Consider the following 20,575-nt stretch of genomic DNA (forward strand, 5'->3'; position numbering starts at 1 on the left):
GTGATTATTATTTGGACAAATATGATGGATTTTATCCGTTGTACTTTCGAAATTTGGACTCGAATATTTTTGAGCTTCCATCGAATGATTTGGCAGAAAAAACTTATCAACTTGAGCCTTTGTTGAATTAATTTTTATCGATATTTTTGTGTGTTCTTTATAAATAAAAAAAAAAATCTTCTTTCATATACAAATTTGTTGAAATTTTTATTTATTTAATTATTTGACTTTTGTCGCATTATGATTTTAATTGTTAAAAAAATTATTTAAAATATTTATAAATATTTTTGCCCATAAAATAATGAATATTTAATTTTAATTTAAAATAAAATTTTAATTGATTTTTTTTTTAATTTTCAAGTCAAAATTTGTTACATTGTCCAATACAAGTTAAAATCTTTAATTAATTCTAAATCTTTAATTTTAAACATTTAATTTTAATTTTTAAATAATTTTAATTTAATTTTTAAAAATTAATTTTAAATAATTGATTAATTTTTTTTAACTAAAAAAATTAAATTTAAAATGGGGTCAAAATTAAAAATAATTAAATTAAATTTTGGTTGCAAAAGCTGATATTATTTTTTTATGATTTTGATAAAAACTGATTTTTTGTCTTTTACGAATCATAAAATTCAGAAAATTTAATTTTTTCTAAAATCATTTTTTCATAAAAAATCGGAGTTAAATTAATTGAATAATAAAATTTAGTCGCCTTCATATCTTTTATTTCATTTTTTACTCGAATCAAACGGTTTTTTCATAAAAATATTTTTAAATTACTATACTTCACTTTTTGTCCGGTAGAGGTTTTCCATCAAACAATTCCGATTCAAGCCGTTATTTCATTTATTTTTTTATTTTTAAATTTTTAATTATTTTTTCATTTTTTTATTTATTTAAATAATTTTTTAAAAAATATTTTTAAAATTATATTTTTCATTCAAATAAAAATTTTTAAATAAATAAATTAATTAATTAACAAATTAAAACACACATTTCGATCATTATTTTTTGAATCGAAAAGAGGCACATGCCCGACATTCACCCAAATTACCCAAACCTCTCTCCTCTTGCTTTAGTCAGTCGTTCGTTCTCGTTACTTAATGGACGTACCTCTGCAATCCGGTCCTCAGTTTTTTGTTTAATATTATATTTTAAATACGGCCTAAATTTTCTAAATTTAGGCTTGTTCTTCGCTGCGACAAAAACTGCATCGTTGCATCGTGCGTCAAAACAAATAAAAATTGAAAGTCAAACAAAAAAATAAAGAAAAACTTTCGTTCAAATTATTAATTTTTCTTTAGTTCAAAAAAAAAAGTTTTTCGATTAGAATGTCTTTAGTTTCAATTGGTTCCACACTCCGATTTGCCTCGATTAAACTTATAAACCAGAATGAGTGTAAACTAGCGATGAGTCTAATGAAAGCACGACAAATGTCGGTGGCTTCTGCATTGTGTAATAACAATAATTATCATGGAAATTATATCAATAATGGCGTAAGTTAATTTTTTAAAAATGTTTTTTCATTAATTTTTGTGTTTAACAAAGGAAATGAAACTCTAGAGCAGTGAATCGATAAGGAAATCAACCGTACTTTGTGTGAAAAGTAGAAATGTGTCTTTGTTGAACGAAAAAAAAATCAATACAAATGCACTCAGAATGTACTCAAGTGTATTGCAATGCAATAGATGTCTTTATCCGAGGTCAGTGCATATATGCGTTTCATTTAAAAACGCATTCACTACTACCTACTGACACTCATTTGTGCATAAATAGAATAAAAGTCCGTGTGTGATAACGTAAATTCTATTTTGAGCGATAAACAATGTAATTCCAGTATTAAAACTATAAACGGAAAGTGCATCAGGAAGAAAAAATCTATAAAAATCATCAGAAAATAAACTCTAAATTTAAAAAAAAATCAATATAGAAACGTTCTTATCAATTTTAACGTTATTTTTCGGTAATTATGTCACACACCATATGATTGCGTGCAAAAAAATGGGCATTGACCTTCAAATATTGATTTTGCCAAACCGGTTTTATTAAAAAATTAAAAAAATTGCTTCAAATATTCTAGTTTTTAATTAGAATTTACAACATTTCAAGCAAAATTTTGCAATTTTTGTTGACATTATGTCACCGGCGGCGTAGTTGCTACCCAAAATCATCACTAACGAGATAGATAAATGTCTGTATGAACTTGCACTTGTACGACGCGGATGACAAATGTTCTATCTAAGCAGCGTCTATTCATTCATTCTACCAACACCTTCTATTTAATAGGATCGTAGAGAATTTTTTTTTGCAACAGCCGATGTTTGAACGATACATGCAGAAAAAAATTATTTTTTGCTCGATTTTTTTTTAATAATTTTTTCTTGTATCGTAGTCATTCTTTTTATGCATGTTTCTTCGTGGCGGTTCAAAGTCCAGAATTTGCGTTAGTACAACTTGGGAAACACGTTTTATTATTATTTTATTTATCTTATCGTCAGCGTTCATTGTCAGTGCATTAAATGTGGATTTATTTTTAAAAAAATAATCTAACGGGTTATCAATTTTTTATGACAATTTTGTAAATATTTATTACTAATTATTTATTAGGTAACACTTTGGTTTGTTTGTAAAAATCTGCGATAAGTTCGTAATTAACGATTTAATTCGAATCCGGTCTAGACATCGACTAGCCATGTCAAGTGATAAGAAACGTGCCAAAAATTGAAAACTTTTGAAATTTTAACTTTTGGACCTCGGATTTTGGATGGAGATGCAAATTGCGTGTGAAATAAAAGAATTTTAACTAAAGGCAGATGAGAAAATTAAAAATTTCGTTTTAAAAAGACTTTTTTTACACGTTTTGAATATCAAAAAGTAAGAAAAAGTATAATTTTCCATGAAATTTCTCAGGATTTTGCTTATTTTGAACCAGAATAGCTTTGTAAATGAAGAGAAATGGAGAATGTTCTATAAAAATGAATTATTTAAAAAAATAATAAATAAAATAATATAAAGTGTATTAAAAATTAAATTTTGAACTAATGCCGCTCCAAATAAAATCAAAAATAAAGTCCGATGCCCCATTTTTTCAATGGGGCAAAAATTAACCAAAAATAAACCGTTTTTTGTATTTTCATAATTTTTCAAGAAAATTTCCAGTAAAAATTTTTGAAAAATTTAAAATTTATTCTAATTTTTGTTTTAAAAATTTTATCAAAAAAAAATTTAAAAATAACTCTCAAAAATTTTTTATAAAATTAATTTTTTTTTTTTCAAAATTTTTTGAAAATTATTCTTTAAAAAAAAATTTTTAAATAATTAATAATTGAAATATAAAATTTTTTTAAATTATTTTTTTATTTTAAATAAGCAAATTTAAAAAAATTGAAAAAATATGAAAAAAACATAAATAAAAAATATTTTTTAACGAAAAACTTTTTTTTTTATTTAAAATTTTGTAGTTTTGAAATGGGGCATGGGAAAAAAAATTTCAAAAAAAAATTTGGAGCGGCCTAAATTAAATTTAATTTTAAAAAATTATTACTTTATTTTTGATTTTTTTTCTTCTTTTTAAAAAAAATTTACTAAAATTTAGATATTTTTTCATATTTTGATACTTGAAAATCGAAAGTCGCTTCTTAAAATTTCTCAAAAATTTAAGAAAACATAAACCGAAAATATTTTTACTATTTTTTCGGTCTAAATTTTTTCAGACTAGTGAAAAATAAAAAAAAAATCCTAAGAATTCAGTTAATTTTTTCCATTATAGCGTGATCGGTGATCGTACGATGTTTGTCTAATCCTCGCCTATTCATTCATTAGATAAAATAATAATTGAATTTTTACACTAAACGTGCTGTTTAGTCTTATCTACAACGTAATACAATGAATTTGCTGTTTAGAAATAATTTTTGTTCATTTTCCAGGCATTATTGGCAATAAATCGATGCAAAAGCAGAAACATGGCTACTTCTCCGGGCATCATTGGAGCCATGGTCTCCTCGAAACGCTACTTGTCGACACACGAAATTACGAAAAATCTCTTGTTAATTTCTTCGGACAAGATGAATGCCGAAACAGACGCAAAAACGCTTCGGTAAGCAATTTAATGGATGTTTTTGTGACAAGTGAACCACAAAAAAAATACAATTTTCTGTCATACAGATTGAAGCAGCAACGCGACAAACCGTTGGTATTGATGTTATCATGGTTGCAGGCCAAACACAAGCATTTGAAAAAGTATGCCGAGCTCTACACGGAACAAGGGTTCGATGTGCTCATTGCCCAAATTACGCCGTGGCAACTTTTGTGGCCAACGAAGGGAGCACAACCCGTTGCCACTGACATTGTCAAGTTTTTGTACAACAATCAATCGTATGCACCGATGGTAAGTTGATAAATTTCCCTGAAAAATTAAATTTTTCTAGACTGTTTTCGGTATTTTTTAGGTAATTCATGGATTTTCTGTCGGCGGATATCTCTGGGGTGAATGCATGGCACAGATGGCTCTCGATTTGGACAAATACAAGCCAATGTTGGCGCGAATCGTTGCACAAATTTGGGATTCAGCTGCTGATATTACGGAAATCCCCGAGGGTGTGCCACGAGCCTTATTCCCGAAAAATGTTACGTTGCAAAATGCGTTGAGAAGTTACATGTTGTAAGTGTTTCCCCTCATCGTCGCTGAATTTTTAGCTAATTTTCATTGATTTTTAGGTATCACTTGAAAACGTTCCACGACACAGCAACTGTCCACTACATCCGCAGCAGTCAAATGTTCCATTACTCTCTCGTAACGGCTCCCGCTTTGTTCTTAGTCTCAAAAACAGATCCCGTTGGAGCTGAATCCTCGAACCAACGTGTCCGTGAATGCTTGGAATCGAAAAATATTCAAGTTAGTATCAATTTTCTTTTCAAAAAAAATTAAAAATCTAAAAAAAATATTTTTTTAGTGCACCTGGAAATGCTGGGATCGTTCGCCACACGTTGGACACTTCATGAAGCATCGAGACGAGTACATTGAAAGCGTTTTCGCTCACTTAAACTCGGTCAATTTGCTGAAGAACGATAAAAATGTCGAAAAACTGAGAGCAAAATTATAAAAATTTCTTCATCGGATTTTTTTTCATTACTTTTAACAAATAAGTCTGTGATTGGATTAAAAACAAAAAATGGAAAATTATTTTTGGCACTGAAATAAATTCAAACTTTGGCACATGAATTATTTTTATGGCTTGGGAACGAAATTGGATATTAATTTTTAAGTTTTTTAAGTGATATAAAATCGATTTCAACATAATTTCAGTTTTTTTACTAAAATTTTCTTACCTTTTTAAAGGATTTTTTCATGTATACCTTAGAAAGTACCTAAAATGATGATGCAAAAAAATTCAATATTCATGAATTATATTAAAAAATAAATAAAATGTAGAAAAAAATAAAAGTTTTTCACTTACATTTTTAAATTTTAACTCAAAATTGAAGAAAATTAAAATTTTAATTGATTTTTAATTTCTATCGTGGTCACGTGACTAAATTTTTCAACTGTTTCAATTCGAAAATCAAAAAATCCGTTGTCGACGACGTCAAATTCCTATTCGAAAAGCCACATCAACACAGAAGAAAACAACGACGACACGATACGAAGCTTCCTCAGTCCAATTTTCGCCTACATTTAAGCCACATTTGAATTATTTGACACCACAAATCACAAAAATGACCACAGAAAGTCCCAGCGTGGAGGTCAGCGTTGACGAGAGTCTCAGCGGAAACATGGAAACGCCGAAAGAGGAGCCAAAACCTGGGTAAGTCCATTTTTTTTTTTCATTTCAAAATGTAAACAAATGACGAATGACATCACTTACAGCCTCGAGTAAAAATTTTTATTTACAATATCTGTTGCTACTTTTCGTGTCTTTTCAGGGTTACCTCGTACTTTACACGCATGCCAAATTTGTATGAGTTTCTAAGAACGAGCCGACAAAACCTCCGACCCTGGAGTCAATTTGTCTCCACGACAAATTTCAAGACAGTTTCGAATGTTTCGCGACTCAGCAACCGAATGGTACGCAATGTCACGTACTTTGCCAGCAACTATCTCTGTGTTTTCCTCGGATTGGTAGTTTATTGTCTGTAAGTTTGACGGTTTTTGTGACCTTGAACATGTTTTTAAAATTATTTTTTGTTTTAGACTCACATCACCGTTGATCCTAATTGTAATTTGTGGCACATTTTACCTGTCTTACAAGATTAAACAAGGCGCCTTTCCCGTTCCGACGATATTTGGCAAGCAGTTGAACACAAATCAGCAGTGTTTGTTGGTCAATATCGCGAGTGTGCCGATTTTGTATTTGTTTGGAGGCGGCAGTGCCCTGTTTTGGGTGATTGGTGCCTCGGTATTTTTCATTTCGTTGCATGCGGCCTTCTATAACATCGATGCGATAGTGACGGAGGAAGCGGAGACCTTCTTGGATGAGGTCGTTTAAACGCGAAAACCCACGAAAGCTCTATGACAAAGTCAATTTTTGATCCTAAAAGCAAGAATTTCAACAATTATTATTATTAATATGCAAGAATTTTATTAAATATAGAAAAACAAACAAATATATTTCTCTACTTCACGCAGATTTATTGGCTTTTTTCATTTTTAAATAATAAAATCAGTTCGACAATCCCGTAAATGCGTCTGTAACTCAAATATATTAACTAAGAACACGAAAAATCTCTTAAAAATTGATCAATCAACAACAAAGAAAGAAAAAAAAATGTAGGAAAAATTACAAATAATTTATTCGCGGAACAGGAACGAGGATTATCCGTCGTTCAAATTGTCGAAATGAACGCCATTGTACACGATAATCCACACGACGAGGAATGAGGCGAAACTTGTCATGAAACCCTCCTTCAGCAGCTCCCAAACGCCTCCGTATTCTTCCTCATCGATGCCCTGGAAGTTGACGCAGTAGAAATATGTGACGGCACAACTGAGAATTGAGAAGAGGGCCAACGCGACAACTCCTTTCAGTGGTACGAGACCGAAAAAGACACCTGTGACATGAAAATTATTTTTTTTATTAACAATTTTTTTTTGAAAATTTAGAAAACGCACCTAAAATCATGCCAACAACCTGCCGCCCCCAATAAACGATGTCCAGTAGTTCATCCTTGTCCTCAAAAACTGAATTTTTCGTGATTGCCTTGCTCCAACTTTTGGCCACATCCGTTTTCGGGGCTTTACCATTGCGTTCGAGCGTGCGGGTCTGCGTTGCCATTGTGTCGTAGTGAATTTAATAAAGACTATTCCCTCAAAATATATAAATAAATACAAAAATCGGAAGAAAGACCCTTGTGAAAAGCCTCAATTTTGGGTAATCACGATTTTATCAATTGGCTCGGTACGTGTGCACGAGTGTACGGGCATATGTGTAAATGTCATCGAGAACGGAATGTCAAAAACTCGAAAAAGTTGAAAACGTCAAGAATTCGATCTCTTTTCGATTCAATCGTCGTGCAGGATGGACGTGTTCCGGGATTTTTCGTCAAAAATTAAAATATTTGAAGCCATTTTTGAGCTTGGAACTGCTAAAAGCGTCAGTTGATGAGGTAAGCATATTGGATATTCAAAAAATTTTACGAGAATTCCATGATTTTTGGCTAAAATGATGGAAAATAAACACCGGCCTACCATGTGCTTTTGTTGTCCCATGCTAATTTTCGATTTTTATTGTTCTAGAAATTGGCGTGAAGCAGAAATGGAACTTCAAGGATGAAAATTGAGCTTTAAAGGTACGTAAAATTTATTAAATTGAATGAATTTTAATGAAAAAAGTTGATTGATGAGACAGAACCTACCCTTTTGTATGAAAAATGGTGATTATACTCTTCATGCACCACTATCTGAAAATATTTCGTCAAACCTCATCAATGTTTGGTTATCTTTAGCATGTCTTTTTAACATAAAATTCTTTTTTTCTCATTACAGATCGATTTTTATCGAGCCCAGGTCTTCCGCTTGAGAGCTACAGTGGTCGAATTGCATGCGAATTTCTGAAAAATGGTAAGAAAACTTGTTTAATATTAGATTATAAGATAAATTTTGACTGATGATAAACCTTTTACCCTTTATATGAATACCATGATTCAATATTCATGCACCACTATCTGAAATTTTCTTCCAAAATAATTTTTTAATTGCTTTGTGAGACTTTTCTTAACAGATTTAATTATTTTTTCAGGTAAAAGATGTTGAAATTGCTCATTGTTGAATGCTAGGTGATTAATTCAGGTAAATTTTTAATGTTTATTTTAATTTAATGTAAATTTCTGTTTAAATGATGATAAAAAGCAAAAAGTCACAGCTTGTAATGAAAAACTTTGATTAAAAATTTGCTGCCTCTTCTGAAGATTTTTCAAAAATTTAATCAAAATTAAACATTAAACAAAAAAAAAATCACAAATCACTAACAAACCCATATTTTTATCAATTTACAGAACAAAGTCAAGCATAGAAACCAAATAGACCAGGAGGAAATGACTAAAAATCAAAAAAGGTAATTTTTTTGCCCATGTAAATTATTTCAGAAATATTTTTTCGACTATTTTCCCAAAATTTTAACTTTAAATGATGATAAAAAGCAAAAAAGTCACAGCTTGTAATGAAAAACTTTGATTAAAAATTTGCTGCCTCTTCTGAAGAACTTTCCTAAAAGCCTTAAAACGTTGAAATTTTATACAAAAAATACTAAAACATCAATTTTTATCTTTTACAGAAATCCGAAGCAATTTTTGACCTTCAAGATGTTCAAATAGCACCATAAAAGGTAAATATTTATTAAATTTCAAGTAAAATCTATTCAATCCTTTCTTATATGATGAATAAAAAATTTAAGTTCGGACTTATGATCCTCATGATTCGAAACCTTTAACTGAAATCCTTCTTACTACAAACAATCTTTAACTTTTGTATTAAAATTTTCTTTATTAACATTTTTTTCAATTTTTTTTTATAGAAAACCTGATGAATTTGCAATAATTGAAGTTCAAAATGGAGTTTCAATGAGCATTTTAGGTAAGAAAATTAATATTTAATTATTTTTAGTCAAAATTTAACTTTACATGATGATTCAACTCAGCTCGCTTAGAAACATAACTGTTGAAAACTTGTTCCCCACCTTTTTTCCGAGGAAAAATTGTGGTACTGAAATTTTTTTTAAAACTTTTGACTTAAAATTTCAATCATTTTTGACTTTGAATTAACATTTCATTCATATTTTTTCAGAAATTTTATCACGGACCATTTTAGATTGAATTTCTAAATCATCCTCAGATCAAAAGGTAAATATTTTTTAATTTTTTAAAATAATAAAAGAGACAAGAGATTTTTTATGATGATTCAACTCAGCTCGCTTAGAAACATAACTGTTGAAAACTTGTTCCCCACCCTTTTTCCAAGGAAAAATTGTGGTACTGAACATTTTTCTAACAAAAAACTTAAAATTTTGACATGAATTTATTTTTAAATATTTTTTTTTTATTTTTCAGAACAACAATTGTTATCAATGGCAGTCGTTTAATGTCGAAAACCTCAACTCAAGCTTAAAAAAGGTAATTTTTAAAAATTTTTTCATCTAATTCATACAAAAACTTTCAATGATGCTCATTAAGAATATTTGCTATTTTGAAATCGTGATAAACAAGTACCAAAACTGATGAAATCCTTAGTAAAAATTCTTAAAATTTCATTTTATCAAAGATAATTCGACTAATTTTTGATTTTTATCTTTGATATTTTTCAGATAAACAAGTAAAAAATTAGTTTTCGGCATATTTTTTGAGGTAAGTGTCAAAATCAGTCCTTTTAAATTAAATTCTTCACTGTATGATGCTTAATTATTTTTCGTCTCTGAAATGATCACAAAAAAATTAGATGATCGATTTGTGGACACAAATTTTACTGACAGTTTTCTCTAAAAATTTCTCTTAAATTTTTATTTGAAACAAAAAATTAATTTTTTATTTCTTTTTTCATTGCAGATTTGGAGTTCAAGAGTCTCGATTGGATCAAAAATACCAATAAAAGATGTTGATACTCAAAAAATATTGAAAATTAAGAAGCAGGATCAATAAAAAAAATATTTTAATAAATAAACTCATTGAATTTTTAATTTTTTGCTTCCATTTTCTAATGAAAATTTGTCTTATTTTAATGAAAACTACAAATTTTAAACCATTTTTCTTTAAAAATTCCTCTAAAAAGCCTTTTCTAATAATTTCTTGTTATTTTTTGTGTCATAAATGAACATTCCCCTTTGTTTTATTTCATTGCCACATCAATCGACATCGAAATTTCTGTCGAAGAACAGTGCATAGACGAAACACCGCTATGTAAACACGAAGCAAAAGAGTAAATGGTGATAAAAGAACTTTGGAAAAGAATCTTACGTGGCATTCCTTTGTAAACAGTATTCATTCCGGGCCTCAAAATGGACTTCCTCCCATCATGGCTGCTAAAAATCAACCTTGTCGACCTCATTTTCATCACATTCACCATTACGATGGTCATCTTTAGTGCCCTCATGAACTCCATCGAGCCGTATTTACCTGTTTCGATCCGGCAAAGCATCCGCTATGGCAAATTCGCGTACACCGGAAAGGACCAAGACAAACTGGTATCAATGATGGAAGTCCCCAAATCATGGTTCAAGCATTTCTACCTCTTCGCCGCTGCATATTCGGCAATCGCAATGTTTCTAGTCACTTTTGTGTATTTACGTGGAATGTCTGTGCCTGGAATTGTAATTGGATTCCTAGATTTAGTCTATGGTTTCAACAGAACGGAGAAAATTGACTCAACCACAACTTTCGTAGCTATGCTGCTCATTACCGCACAGTGCCTTCGTCGCTTCTACGAGACTCACTTTGTCCAAATATTCTCTGCAAAAGGAAAAATCAACTTTTCTCACTACATGGTCGGATATTTGCACTATTTTGGCACCGTTACAGCAATTTTGGGTGCTGCCAATGGTTTTGTTGCTGGATCCGAGGTCATCAAACCACAATTGACGGATCTCAGTCCGAGACATTTTTGTTCCATCATTTTGTTTATTTGCGCTTGGACATTGCAATATCAGTCAAACATGATTTTAGTGAATATGCGGAAGGGGAAAGATGGAAAAGTTGTCACACAAAAGCATTTGATGCCCCAAGGAGGGTATTTTGAGAAGGTATCAGCGCCGCATATGTACTTTGAGATCCTCATGTATGTCGCCTTGTTTGGACTTTTGTATCAGAATGTCACTTCGTTGTATATTGTTGTGTGGGTTTTATCGAATCAAGTCCATAATGCACTCATGACGCACAAATGGTATCAGGAGAACTTTAAAGACTATCCGAAACAGCGAAAAGCTATTTTTCCGAATATTTTATGAGAAAGTGAGACAACTTTAGTACAATAAAATTTACTGCTTTTTAGAAAAATCTATAAAAATTTTGTTATTTCTAAATTTTTTAAGTTTTTTTTAGGCCGCTCCAAAAATAAAAAAATTTTAATAGTAAAAATTTAATTTTACTCACAAATTAATTTTCAAACGGTCCAAAATTTTTAAAATAAAATGGGGGGGCTCCAAAATCAAAAAAAAAAAATTTTGAAATCGAAAAATTTTCATACAAAATGAGTTAAAATTTTAAGCAAAAAACCGTTTTTTTATTTTCATTTTTTCAAATTTTTTTTGAAAAATTTTCAATTTATTCAAAAAAAATATTTTTCATAAATTTTCTTAAAAAAATTTTTTCAAAAAATTAAAAATTTTTTCAAAATTTTTTGACAGTTTTTTTTAAAAATTGAAAAATTTTTTAAATTTTTTAAAAAATAATTTCTGAAATTTTTTAAAAAAAATTTCAAAAAAAAAAAAAATTCAGTATTTTTTCAAAAAAAAAATTTTTCCCCCTCAATTTTTTGAAAAAAATTTCAAAAAATTAAAATATTAAATTTTGGCCAAAAAAAATTTTGGAAAATTTTTGAAAATTTAACTTTTTTTTTAATTTTTTTAAATTCAATTTTGAAATTAAAAATCAATCAATTATTTACATAAAATTATTTTTTTTTTAATTTTTTCAGTCAAAATCGAAGCCAAATGGAAATTTTTAAATTTGACTAAAGTCACGTTACATTCATATTTTTTGTTTGAATTTTACGAATATAAACTGAATTGTTTAACATTTTCCAATCAAAAAAAAAATTTTTTTCCTCCAAGAATTTTTTCAAAATCAGAAAAAGTTGAAAAAATGACAAATATTTAAATATAGTCGCTTTAGTTCATTTATTTTGATATTTTTCTCAAATTAATTACTTCTCAACTAAAAACATTTTGTACAATTTTTCCTTTTCAGCGTCATTAAATTCTGGCAGACAATTGACTTTAACGACTTCTGTAAATCCTTCGTCCTTTGTAGGTTCCTTAAATTTCGATTTGTACCCATGAAACACCATATCTTTAATAACAGCATGAAAGGGGTCCGTTAATTCACGAAAAACGTTGTTATGCTTCGCTTGTGCTTCCGTTGTTGCCATCACGAAACACCGACACGCAATTTTATTCTTCTTCGCCACGTCAATGTAGCGCTTCCGACTTTCCAGATCGGGATTTGTGTTGTCAATAACGGCACTTTTCTTCTCCTTGATCGCTTTTTCCAACGCTGCGACACACTTTTGCCACGTTCCCATCGTATCTCGATTGATATAAACATACCCGTTGCTCTCGAAATGCTTCTTCGCGAAGCTACTTTTGCCGGAAGCGGGACAACCGACCATCACGATGATTTCTTGATCCTTACTTCGTAATACTGCGTTCGGCGGGATCGTTAAAGACAGTTTTTTGTCTTTGTTAAAGGTGCTGGGATCAAAAGCGGGTCGTGTCCAATCCGTTTCTTTCTTGGCGTTTTGAAAATTTTCCTCGGGAGTGTAGAACTTTGTGCCGATGTTCATTGCGAAAAGTCGATCTGAGCAGGAAAAGTCCTTTTTTCGCTTGTTTGGCGCCTTTTTCTCAGGCCGACCAGCAGCATCGCCACAATAGAAGCTTTCTTCGAGTGCGATTTCGATATTTCCGTTCTCTTTTGTCTCAAGTAGCTCCCACATTCCTAAAATCGGCTTCCGGTACTTGCCTTTGCTTGTGGAGACGAAAACCTGAACGGGAACATTCAGTTTTGCTACAATTCGTTCGACTTTCTTCCGAAAATCGCCGATTTTTAGCTTGCCGGAACTGATTCCCGCTTGATTTGTGAAGAAAACGATTTTGTAGCCGTCCTTATGTAAAGATTTCAGCTTGCCAGGTACTTCGGGGAACGCAATCTGCCAGTCGTCGATATTTTTCGGGAACACGTTGCCCGATTTTGTTTTGATTATTGTGCCGTCAATGTCGTAACCTGCGATTTTCGGTCGATGTACAAGGCCTTTCGATGTAAAAACGTACAATTTGCCGCCTTCAACTTCCTGCCATTTGTCTTCGGGGCAAGGAACGACGTCTTTTGGACTATTAGGACTCAAATTCTCTTGACTTGAGCGAATTTTTTTCTTTACCGATGTTTCATCCAAGTCTGTGCTTGATTTTCGTTTAGATGTTGATTCTTTAGACGTTTTTTCTTCATCGCCATCGAACACAACGGTGTAATAAAGTCCCAAATCCTTAACCGGCTCCAATTTATCTCCAGTTTTTGCTTCATACGCAATAAAGAAATTCATGTCTTGACCGTTGAGCACTGATGGATTCGAGCCCATGCGATTGAGAAACAGGACTTGTTCGCCATTCTTTAACACAGTAACCTTTGCAGAGACTTGTTGTTTGCTGCAAAGTAACGACTGAATTCGGCATTCGCGGGTTCTGCCAATATAAACCTTCTCTTTGCCGACTTCGATTGAGGGAAATGCCGGATCTGAGCTCTTCAACAGACATTTTCGCACTTCTTTCTCTCCTTGACTGCCCATCCTGCGAATAAATTGCCACGAATTTCTCACTAAAAGCCGCTGAATCGTGATAATTTTTTTTGTGCGAAATCAAAACAACAAAACTGATAGGGCTGCCAGATGTTTATTTTTTTCAGGTTGGCGCAAATGGATAAATTTTAATCAAAAAGGTTCTATTTTATCATTTTCAAGCATTTTGTAACTTAAAACCACAAAAATTGAATTTCAAAAAAAAATTTTCCTGTTTTAAAAATTTTATAAAATTGACGATTATGAAATAATGGAAAAATTTTTGAAAATTATTGAAAATTTTTTTTAAAAAAAATTTGACAGTAATTTTTGGGATAAAAAAAATTTTTTAAAATTTTTGAAAGTTTTTTTTATAACTTAATCAAGAAAAAACAAATATCAATTGGCATTTTGTATGAAAAAAATTTTTCTGCCCCCCCCCATTTTTTTCAAAAATGTTGGACAAAACTATTGAGTTTCATTTGATTCAGCCTTAAAACTACAAAAAATTGAACTTTAAAAAAAATCTCCTGTTTTTAATTTGAATGAAAATTGACCAATATGAAAAAATGGAAAAAATAGGTGAAAAGTTTGACAAAAATTGACAATTATGAAATCACGGAAAAAATGTTTGAAAACGATATCATGACCGATGCTTGATCTAATTTTTTTCTGAATACTGTGTCAAAGCTAATTTTTAATAAACTGCCAAAAAATTAAACTGAAAAAAAATTTTTCTTTGACATAGTTTTGTTTTGTAAATCAAGAGAAAAACTTCAAAAACATGTTTGTCAAAGCAATCAAATTTTCAAAACCATTTGTCTTAGCTCTAATTTATCATTTTTAACCATTTTATAACTCAAAACTGCCAAAAAATTGAAACTGAAAAAAATTTTTTTCTTTGACATAGTTTTGTTTTGAAAATTTAATTTAAAGAAAAACTTTTCAAAAAATAAAGCCTTAAAAATAATATTAATAAACATTTTAAAAAACCATCTTTGGCCACTCCAATTTTTTTTTGAACTTTTTCTCCCATGCCCTGTATCAAAAGTCGAAAATGGGGCAAAATAATATTTATACATAAAAAGAAGTTAAAAATTTCATGTCAAAAAATGGATAAAAATTTGAGAGCTCTAATTTATCATATTTTTAACTCAAAACTGCCAAAAAATTGAAACTGAAAAAAATTTTTTACATAGTTTTGTTTTGAAAGTGTATGAAATTTCAAAAGGGTCATGTTTACGAAAAAAAAATTTTAAATTTTTTAGAATTTTTGTGGTAAATATATTATTTTCGTATTTATTAATTTTCTGAATGCTGTGTCAAAGCTAATTTTAATAATCTCGCTCAAAATAAAAAAAAACTTTGTACAAAAGGTTTTATTTTATCTTTTTAACCAGACCATTTATTCTTAGCTCAAATTTGCTGAAAATTGGAACTTTCAAAAAACTCCGAAAAATTCCTGGAAAGTTATAAAATTTTCCAAATATTTTGTGTAAAATTCACCATAAATTAATTATTTTGAATATTTAGTATTTATTAATTTCTCAATGTAGATACCATAAAAACAACTAAAATATTGATTAAGAACAAAAAACTGTTAAAATTTTGTAATAATATTATTAATTATTTTATTGCTTTAATATTAATCAACATTTTAAAAAATCATCTTATCAGAATTTTAACCCAAATCCAACAAATTTTAAAAAACGTTAGAACGCTATTTTGGACTAAAAGACAATTCAAATCTGGCAACCTTACTTCACTTGCGACACCATCAGAATCAAAACAAACTTTTTTGGTGATGATAACAAATTGAAAAATATCCGAATTTTATTCGAAATAACACGAAAAAGGTAAGATTTAAAATATTGATTTGTTTCAAGAGCTCATCAAAGTCCCATTTCAGATCAAGAACTGCGAAAAAATGTCATCCGAAAAGACAGAAACTGAGGAAGGCACTTCCGAGCCACAAGTTGACGACGAGGCCGAGCTACGGCAATACATCGAAGAAATGTGCGCGAAAATCAAGCTGAAAGAAAAATTGCGCGACGAAAATACCAAAGTCAATTACCCGCCAGAGGAGTTTTTCACGAAACTCGATTCAAGTTTGAAGAAAAACACGGCATTCGTGAAGAAGGTTAGACAATTCACTGCCAGTCAAGTGGATGCGTTGCTGAACGACATTGCTGGACTGAACTTGACAAAATACATCTCGGAGATCTCGTTTGCCTTGTCCGAGACGAAACTAAAGTTGTCCGATATTCCCGCAGCTGTTACTTTATGCACGAGGATTCACCAAATTTATCCGGAGTTTGGGAAAAGTTTCCTCGAAAATTGGCAAAAAATATTGACGATCAAGCCGGGCGAGAAAGTAACGAATCCGAGTAAAATGCGCGTGGATTTGAGATTTTTCGCGGAATTGTTGAGTTGTGGCGTCTTCCCCATCAAAGCTGGCTTAAATACGCTCGGATCAACGCTGGTGAATCTCATTCAGCATGACAAGACGGAACACGCAAATCTCTCCATCATAATTTCCTTTTGCAAAAATTGCGGCGAAGAATTTGCCGGATTGCATCCCATGCGAATGATTCAACTCGCGGAAAAATACAAAATAGATCTTCCAAAATCCACGTTGTTGCCGGTGGAAAAGCAAACGGGTCTCCAAACACTGCTGAAAGACTATTACACGAGCTTAGCGAAACACCTGAAGGCGGAACACAAAGAACTCCAAATCGCGGAACGGAGCAAACGAAAACAAATCCAGTCCAAAGGTGAAATTTCGCAGGAAAAACGTGACCAATTGGAAGCTCTGCAAGCGACTTACGACAAACTTTTCACCTCAACGCAAGTCCTCTCCGATTTACTGAGTCAACCGATGCCGGAACTCGTGGTCGAAGCAGATCCCACCGACGAAGGCGGCATAATTAACGTCAACGATGACTTTAGCAACGTTCATCTCGATCCATGGGGCGACGAGGACACGCGAATGTTTTACACGGATCTGCCTGATTTGCGGGGAATTTTGCCAAATTACTCGGCGCCGAAGGAAGTTTCGCCCGATCAAGCGGATCAGGAACAAGTAACGGAAGAAACGTTAGACGAAGATGTTGAACCCGAACTGAAATTCGATCCGAGTATCGAAGTGGAAGCGGAAGGAGCTGCAAGTGCTGTGACAGAGCCTGACCCACCGACGCCGGAACATGGAAAGATCCAAATTGCCAGTAAACAGAAATTTGAAGTGTTTTTGCAAAACTTGTCGAATTGCGTGAACAAAGAAATGGCAGATAGTGCCGCGATTGAATTTTTGTTGAACTATAATATCAAGCCGTACAGGAAAAAATTGGTCAGAAATTTATTTTCGGTGCATCGAACACGTTTAGATCTCCTTCCGATGTACGGGCGAATCATGGCAGTGATAAATCTCGTAGCGCCCGATGCTGCCATTGACCTGTGTCAACTCCTGAAGAACGATTTCAAGTACCAAGTTGCCAAAAGGGACCAAATTAACATCGAGTCCAAGATAAAAGTGATCCGATTTATTGGGGAACTCGTCAAATTCGGTCTTTATGCGAAGCTGGAAGCACTGATGTGTCTCAAAATTCTCCTTTACAACTTCCAACATCATCAAATCGAGATGACGTGCGCTTTCTTGGAGGTGTGTGGCCAATATTTGTACAATTGCAAGGAAAGTCGACTACGGACATTGGCAGCTTTGGAAAAAATGATGCGTTTGAAGACCGCACATGCTTTAGATCCACGTCACGTCGCACAAGTAGAAAATTGTTACTTTTTGGTGAAGCCTCCGGATGATGTTGGGGTGCAAGTGAAACAGAGACCTCCCATGCACACCTACATCCGTCACTTGATATTCGAGGAACTGAACAAATCGAACGTCGATATGATGATAAAACTCATGCGAAGACTCGATTACACAGATGCCGAACTAACAGACTACATCGTCAAATGTCTCACAAAAGCCTATGAATTGCGATATCACTTGATAAAATATCTCGCTGATTTGCTGTCGGGCTTGAGTTCGTATCGGGAGCAAGTTGTGGCACGCGTTATTGATAATGTCTTTGAAGATGTTCGAGCGGGACTGGAAATTCATTCACCGAAATTGGCACAACGGAGGATCGCGATGGTCACGTATTTGGGAGAGATGTTCAATTATCGACTCGTGAGTGCGTCACACATGGTGAATACGTTGTACTTGATAATTTCCTTTGGCGTGACGATGAACTACGAATTTCCGTCGGATGTTGATCCGCCTGGCAGTATGTTCAGACTGAAGTTGGCTTGTACACTCTTGAGCACGTGTGGCCTGTATTTTACGAAGCAATCGCACAGAAAAATGTAAGTTTTGAATTTTCTTATTTAAAACTTTTTTTTATGAAACAAAGTCCAAAATCTAAAAAAAGTTTAAAATTTTACTAAAAATTTCCGTTTTTTTACTTTTTTCACATGATTTTTTAAAAAATTTAAAAATTTTTTGTACTGAATTTTAAGTGAATTTTAACATGAGATTATTTTCTTAAAATATTTTTTCACAAAATTTCTCAAAATATTTTTTCAAAAAATTTTTATTTTTTTTCATTATTTTTTTTGCATCGAGTTCATGATCAAGATTTTTATAAAAACTTAAATTTTAAAAGTTTTTTCAATCAAAAATACAAAAAAAAATCCAAATATTTTTCATTTTTTTTATTTAATTTTCATCGCTGAATTTTTTTTTTCGTAAAAATTAAAATTTTTAATCATTTTATATAATTTAAAATTGATCTCAGAGTATTTCAAGTCAAAAATTTAAACAAAAAAAAAATCGTAAAAAAAATTTAAAAATATTGAAAAAAAAAATTTTTTTTTTGAAAATATTTTTAGAAAAAAGAATTAATGTAAAAATGCAATTTTTAATACAGAAAATTTTGAAAATTGAAAAAATTTAAAAAAAAAGTTGAAAATTTCTTTAAAAATTATGAAAAAAACGGTAATATTTGATGAAATTTTTAATTTTTTTTTTATTTTGCCCTATTGGGATTTCGACTTTTGGGACAAAAAGTTCAAAAAAAATATGTATATTTAAAATATATTTTTTTTTTCCTTTTTTTTGTAGGCTCGATTACTTTATCGTCTTTTTGCAACGTTATTACTGGTTCAAGAAAGAAGATCCCGTCTTCACAAACAACGAAAATGCTGATCTCTTCCCCATCTTGATCGAACACGCTTACAAAGAATGTCTCACAACAATTCGTCCCAAAATTAAATTCTACAAAAATTTCGAAGAGGCAAACAAAGCCGTGGAAAAACTAAAACGCCAACTTTATCCAAACATCGACGAACAAAATCAAGAGACAAAACTCGAAGCGATCTCCGAAGTAGCTGAAAGTGGTCGCGAAGGCGAAAACACGGAAGAACTCACCTCAGAAGCTGTCGACTCCGACGACGACGAATTCAAACCGCGCGAAATGATGGAAGAAGAATACGAACCCGAACCCGACGAAATTAGCGAACAAGATTTGCAACGAGGACACGAAGTGACCGCACGAAAGGACGAAAAAACGCAAGAAGACCTCGAATTCGAGCAAATGTTCGAAAAACTCGCGCAAGAAAGCTACCAAGAACGTTTGCGAGAAGCAGCGAAAATCACGCCAGCGACGAAAGATATTCCAGTTCCGACGACGGGCAAACAACCGATCAAGAAAACGTACGAGCAGCTACAAACAGCGGAACCAGAAGCTCCCACAGACTCGGTGCCGTTTACTTTGATGGTGCGTGGCTCAAAAGCTGGAAAGCAGCAGTTGAAAGTATTCCAGGCGCCAATTGAGAGTCATCTCGCGCAAAATTTGTTGAAACAAAAGGAGCAGCTGCGAGAAGAAAATGAACGCGTGAAGAGATTAACGTTGAATATCACCGAACGGATCGAAGAAGAGGACTATCAAGAGTCACTTTTGCAACGACCTGCCCAAATACCGCAGTTCCGAAACCAAAAATATCAAAAGTTTAAGCATCAGAAGGGCGTCCCAGATGCCGATAAAATTTTCAATTGAGACCTCGAAGAGGTCGCAGCTGTTACATGCGCAAATTATGTGAAAAATTTCTTTTGTAAAGAAAATAAATGGAAATTATTGAAGAAAAAAAGAATGAGGATGATTTCACTGAAGGTCTAATTTTAATTTTTTCCAAAAATTGGGTTGAAAATTGACTTGCAAGGTTCATAACGCTTTTTACGAGAAGAAAATAAAATATTTTCATAAATGATGTTCAAAATTTATAAAATTGATATTTAGGGTGTTCCAAAACGTTTTCTGTTTCGCGTTACATGCTTGAAAAAAATTCATGGGGGATGGGGGATATAGAAATTTTATATAGATTTTCGTTTTTAGTACTATTTAGTATGGAAAAGTAATAAAATTGTTCAATTTTGAGTTATTTTCTATGATATTGTTATAAAATTAGCGTTTTGACTTAATTTTTCCTTTCCAAAAACTATTTTGAAAAATTTTTCTAAAAAAAATAATCTAATCTAAAAAAGTTTTCAAAATGGCTTTGACACAGTTTTTGATTTAGTTTTGCTCTTGATTTAGTTTTCAAAACAAAACTATG

The 20,575-nt window shown here is 31.8% G+C and overlaps 6 protein-coding genes and 2 long non-coding RNA genes across 10 annotated transcripts; 6 read left to right on the plus strand and 2 right to left on the minus strand.

Annotated features, from left to right (window-relative positions):
- The first annotated feature begins 1,098 nt into the window (after positions 1-1,098).
- LOC134827505 (transmembrane protein 53-A) lies at positions 1,099-5,394 on the plus strand. The gene is made up of 6 exons (XM_063840183.1): positions 1,099-1,499; positions 3,930-4,099; positions 4,168-4,390; positions 4,452-4,663; positions 4,720-4,897; positions 4,956-5,394. Exons 1-6 carry the CDS (start codon positions 1,335-1,337, stop codon positions 5,103-5,105), a joined length of 1,098 nt encoding a protein of 365 aa, XP_063696253.1. The 5' UTR covers positions 1,099-1,334; the 3' UTR covers positions 5,106-5,394.
- Positions 5,395-5,602: 208 nt separating this feature from the next.
- LOC134827138 (prenylated Rab acceptor protein 1) lies at positions 5,603-6,629 on the plus strand. Its single transcript, XM_063839693.1, has 3 exons — positions 5,603-5,807; positions 5,926-6,135; positions 6,194-6,629. Exons 1-3 carry the CDS (start codon positions 5,719-5,721, stop codon positions 6,486-6,488), a joined length of 594 nt encoding a protein of 197 aa, XP_063695763.1. The 5' UTR covers positions 5,603-5,718; the 3' UTR covers positions 6,489-6,629.
- A 141-nt stretch (positions 6,630-6,770) lies between these two features.
- LOC134827139 (GEL complex subunit OPTI) lies at positions 6,771-7,411 on the minus strand. Its single transcript, XM_063839694.1, has 2 exons — positions 7,112-7,411; positions 6,771-7,050 (listed from the first exon to the last, which is right to left on the minus strand). The coding sequence occupies exons 1-2, from the start codon at positions 7,272-7,274 to the stop codon at positions 6,815-6,817; spliced, it is 399 nt and encodes a 132-aa protein (XP_063695764.1). The 5' UTR covers positions 7,275-7,411; the 3' UTR covers positions 6,771-6,814.
- A 90-nt stretch (positions 7,412-7,501) lies between these two features.
- Positions 7,502-8,808, plus strand: LOC134827124 (uncharacterized). Of its 2 annotated transcripts, none has more exons than XR_010161749.1 (5): positions 7,502-7,605; positions 7,736-7,788; positions 7,985-8,059; positions 8,238-8,287; positions 8,772-8,808. It is a non-coding gene; the product is annotated as an uncharacterized LOC134827124 (long non-coding RNA). The 2 variants fall into 2 exon arrangements; XR_010161748.1 differs by lacking the exon at positions 8,772-8,808 and adding an exon at positions 8,494-8,731.
- A 201-nt stretch (positions 8,809-9,009) lies between these two features.
- On the plus strand, positions 9,010-10,151 carry LOC134827123 (uncharacterized). The gene is made up of 5 exons (XR_010161747.1): positions 9,010-9,070; positions 9,281-9,336; positions 9,544-9,606; positions 9,798-9,837; positions 10,036-10,151. It is a non-coding gene; the product is annotated as an uncharacterized LOC134827123 (long non-coding RNA).
- Positions 10,152-10,337: 186 nt separating this feature from the next.
- On the plus strand, positions 10,338-11,482 carry LOC134836826 (polyprenol reductase). The gene has a single exon (XM_063852062.1). It carries the CDS (start codon positions 10,485-10,487, stop codon positions 11,427-11,429), a length of 945 nt encoding a protein of 314 aa, XP_063708132.1. The 5' UTR covers positions 10,338-10,484; the 3' UTR covers positions 11,430-11,482.
- Positions 11,483-12,311: 829 nt separating this feature from the next.
- Positions 12,312-14,036, minus strand: LOC134837999 (uncharacterized protein F21D5.5). Its single transcript, XM_063853429.1, has one exon. The coding sequence runs from the start codon at positions 13,979-13,981 to the stop codon at positions 12,347-12,349; it is 1,635 nt and encodes a 544-aa protein (XP_063709499.1). The 5' UTR covers positions 13,982-14,036; the 3' UTR covers positions 12,312-12,346.
- A 1,709-nt stretch (positions 14,037-15,745) lies between these two features.
- Positions 15,746-20,097, plus strand: LOC134831206 (regulator of nonsense transcripts 2). Of its 2 annotated transcripts, none has more exons than XM_063844878.1 (3): positions 15,746-15,825; positions 15,879-18,328; positions 19,086-20,097. In XM_063844878.1, exons 2-3 carry the CDS (start codon positions 15,897-15,899, stop codon positions 20,017-20,019), a joined length of 3,366 nt encoding a protein of 1,121 aa, XP_063700948.1. In that variant the 5' UTR covers positions 15,746-15,825; positions 15,879-15,896; the 3' UTR covers positions 20,020-20,097. The 2 variants fall into 2 exon arrangements, with proteins under 2 accessions (XP_063700948.1, XP_063700955.1); XM_063844885.1 differs by having other exon boundaries at positions 15,766-15,825; positions 15,885-18,328.
- The last annotated feature ends 478 nt before the right edge of the window (positions 20,098-20,575 follow it).

Source organism: Culicoides brevitarsis, chromosome 1, assembly GCF_036172545.1.
Source record: "Culicoides brevitarsis isolate CSIRO-B50_1 chromosome 1, AGI_CSIRO_Cbre_v1, whole genome shotgun sequence".
Taxonomy (NCBI): Eukaryota; Metazoa; Arthropoda; class Insecta; order Diptera; family Ceratopogonidae; genus Culicoides; species Culicoides brevitarsis.

Excerpts from the sequence above, each read along its gene's own strand:
- LOC134831206 (XM_063844878.1), top strand. The coding sequence starts at position 15,897 with ATGTCATCCGAAAAGACAGAAACTGAGGAAGGCACTTCCGAGCCACAA. Across the intron at positions 18,329-19,085 it reads AAGCAATCGCACAGAAAAAT|GCTCGATTACTTTATCGTCT; the intron begins GTAAGTTTTGAA and ends TTTTTTTTGTAG.
- LOC134827139 (XM_063839694.1), bottom strand. The coding sequence starts at position 7,274 with ATGGCAACGCAGACCCGCACGCTCGAACGCAATGGTAAAGCCCCGAAA. Across the intron at positions 7,051-7,111 it reads GGTTGTTGGCATGATTTTAG|GTGTCTTTTTCGGTCTCGTA; the intron begins GTGCGTTTTCTA and ends TTCATGTCACAG.
- LOC134836826 (XM_063852062.1), top strand. The coding sequence starts at position 10,485 with ATGGACTTCCTCCCATCATGGCTGCTAAAAATCAACCTTGTCGACCTC.
- LOC134837999 (XM_063853429.1), bottom strand. The coding sequence starts at position 13,981 with ATGGGCAGTCAAGGAGAGAAAGAAGTGCGAAAATGTCTGTTGAAGAGC.
- LOC134827138 (XM_063839693.1), top strand. The coding sequence starts at position 5,719 with ATGACCACAGAAAGTCCCAGCGTGGAGGTCAGCGTTGACGAGAGTCTC. Across the intron at positions 5,808-5,925 it reads AAAGAGGAGCCAAAACCTGG|GGTTACCTCGTACTTTACAC; the intron begins GTAAGTCCATTT and ends GTGTCTTTTCAG. Across the intron at positions 6,136-6,193 it reads GGATTGGTAGTTTATTGTCT|ACTCACATCACCGTTGATCC; the intron begins GTAAGTTTGACG and ends TTTTTGTTTTAG.
- LOC134827505 (XM_063840183.1), top strand. The coding sequence starts at position 1,335 with ATGTCTTTAGTTTCAATTGGTTCCACACTCCGATTTGCCTCGATTAAA. Across the intron at positions 4,391-4,451 it reads ATCAATCGTATGCACCGATG|GTAATTCATGGATTTTCTGT; the intron begins GTAAGTTGATAA and ends GGTATTTTTTAG. Across the intron at positions 4,898-4,955 it reads TGGAATCGAAAAATATTCAA|TGCACCTGGAAATGCTGGGA; the intron begins GTTAGTATCAAT and ends ATATTTTTTTAG.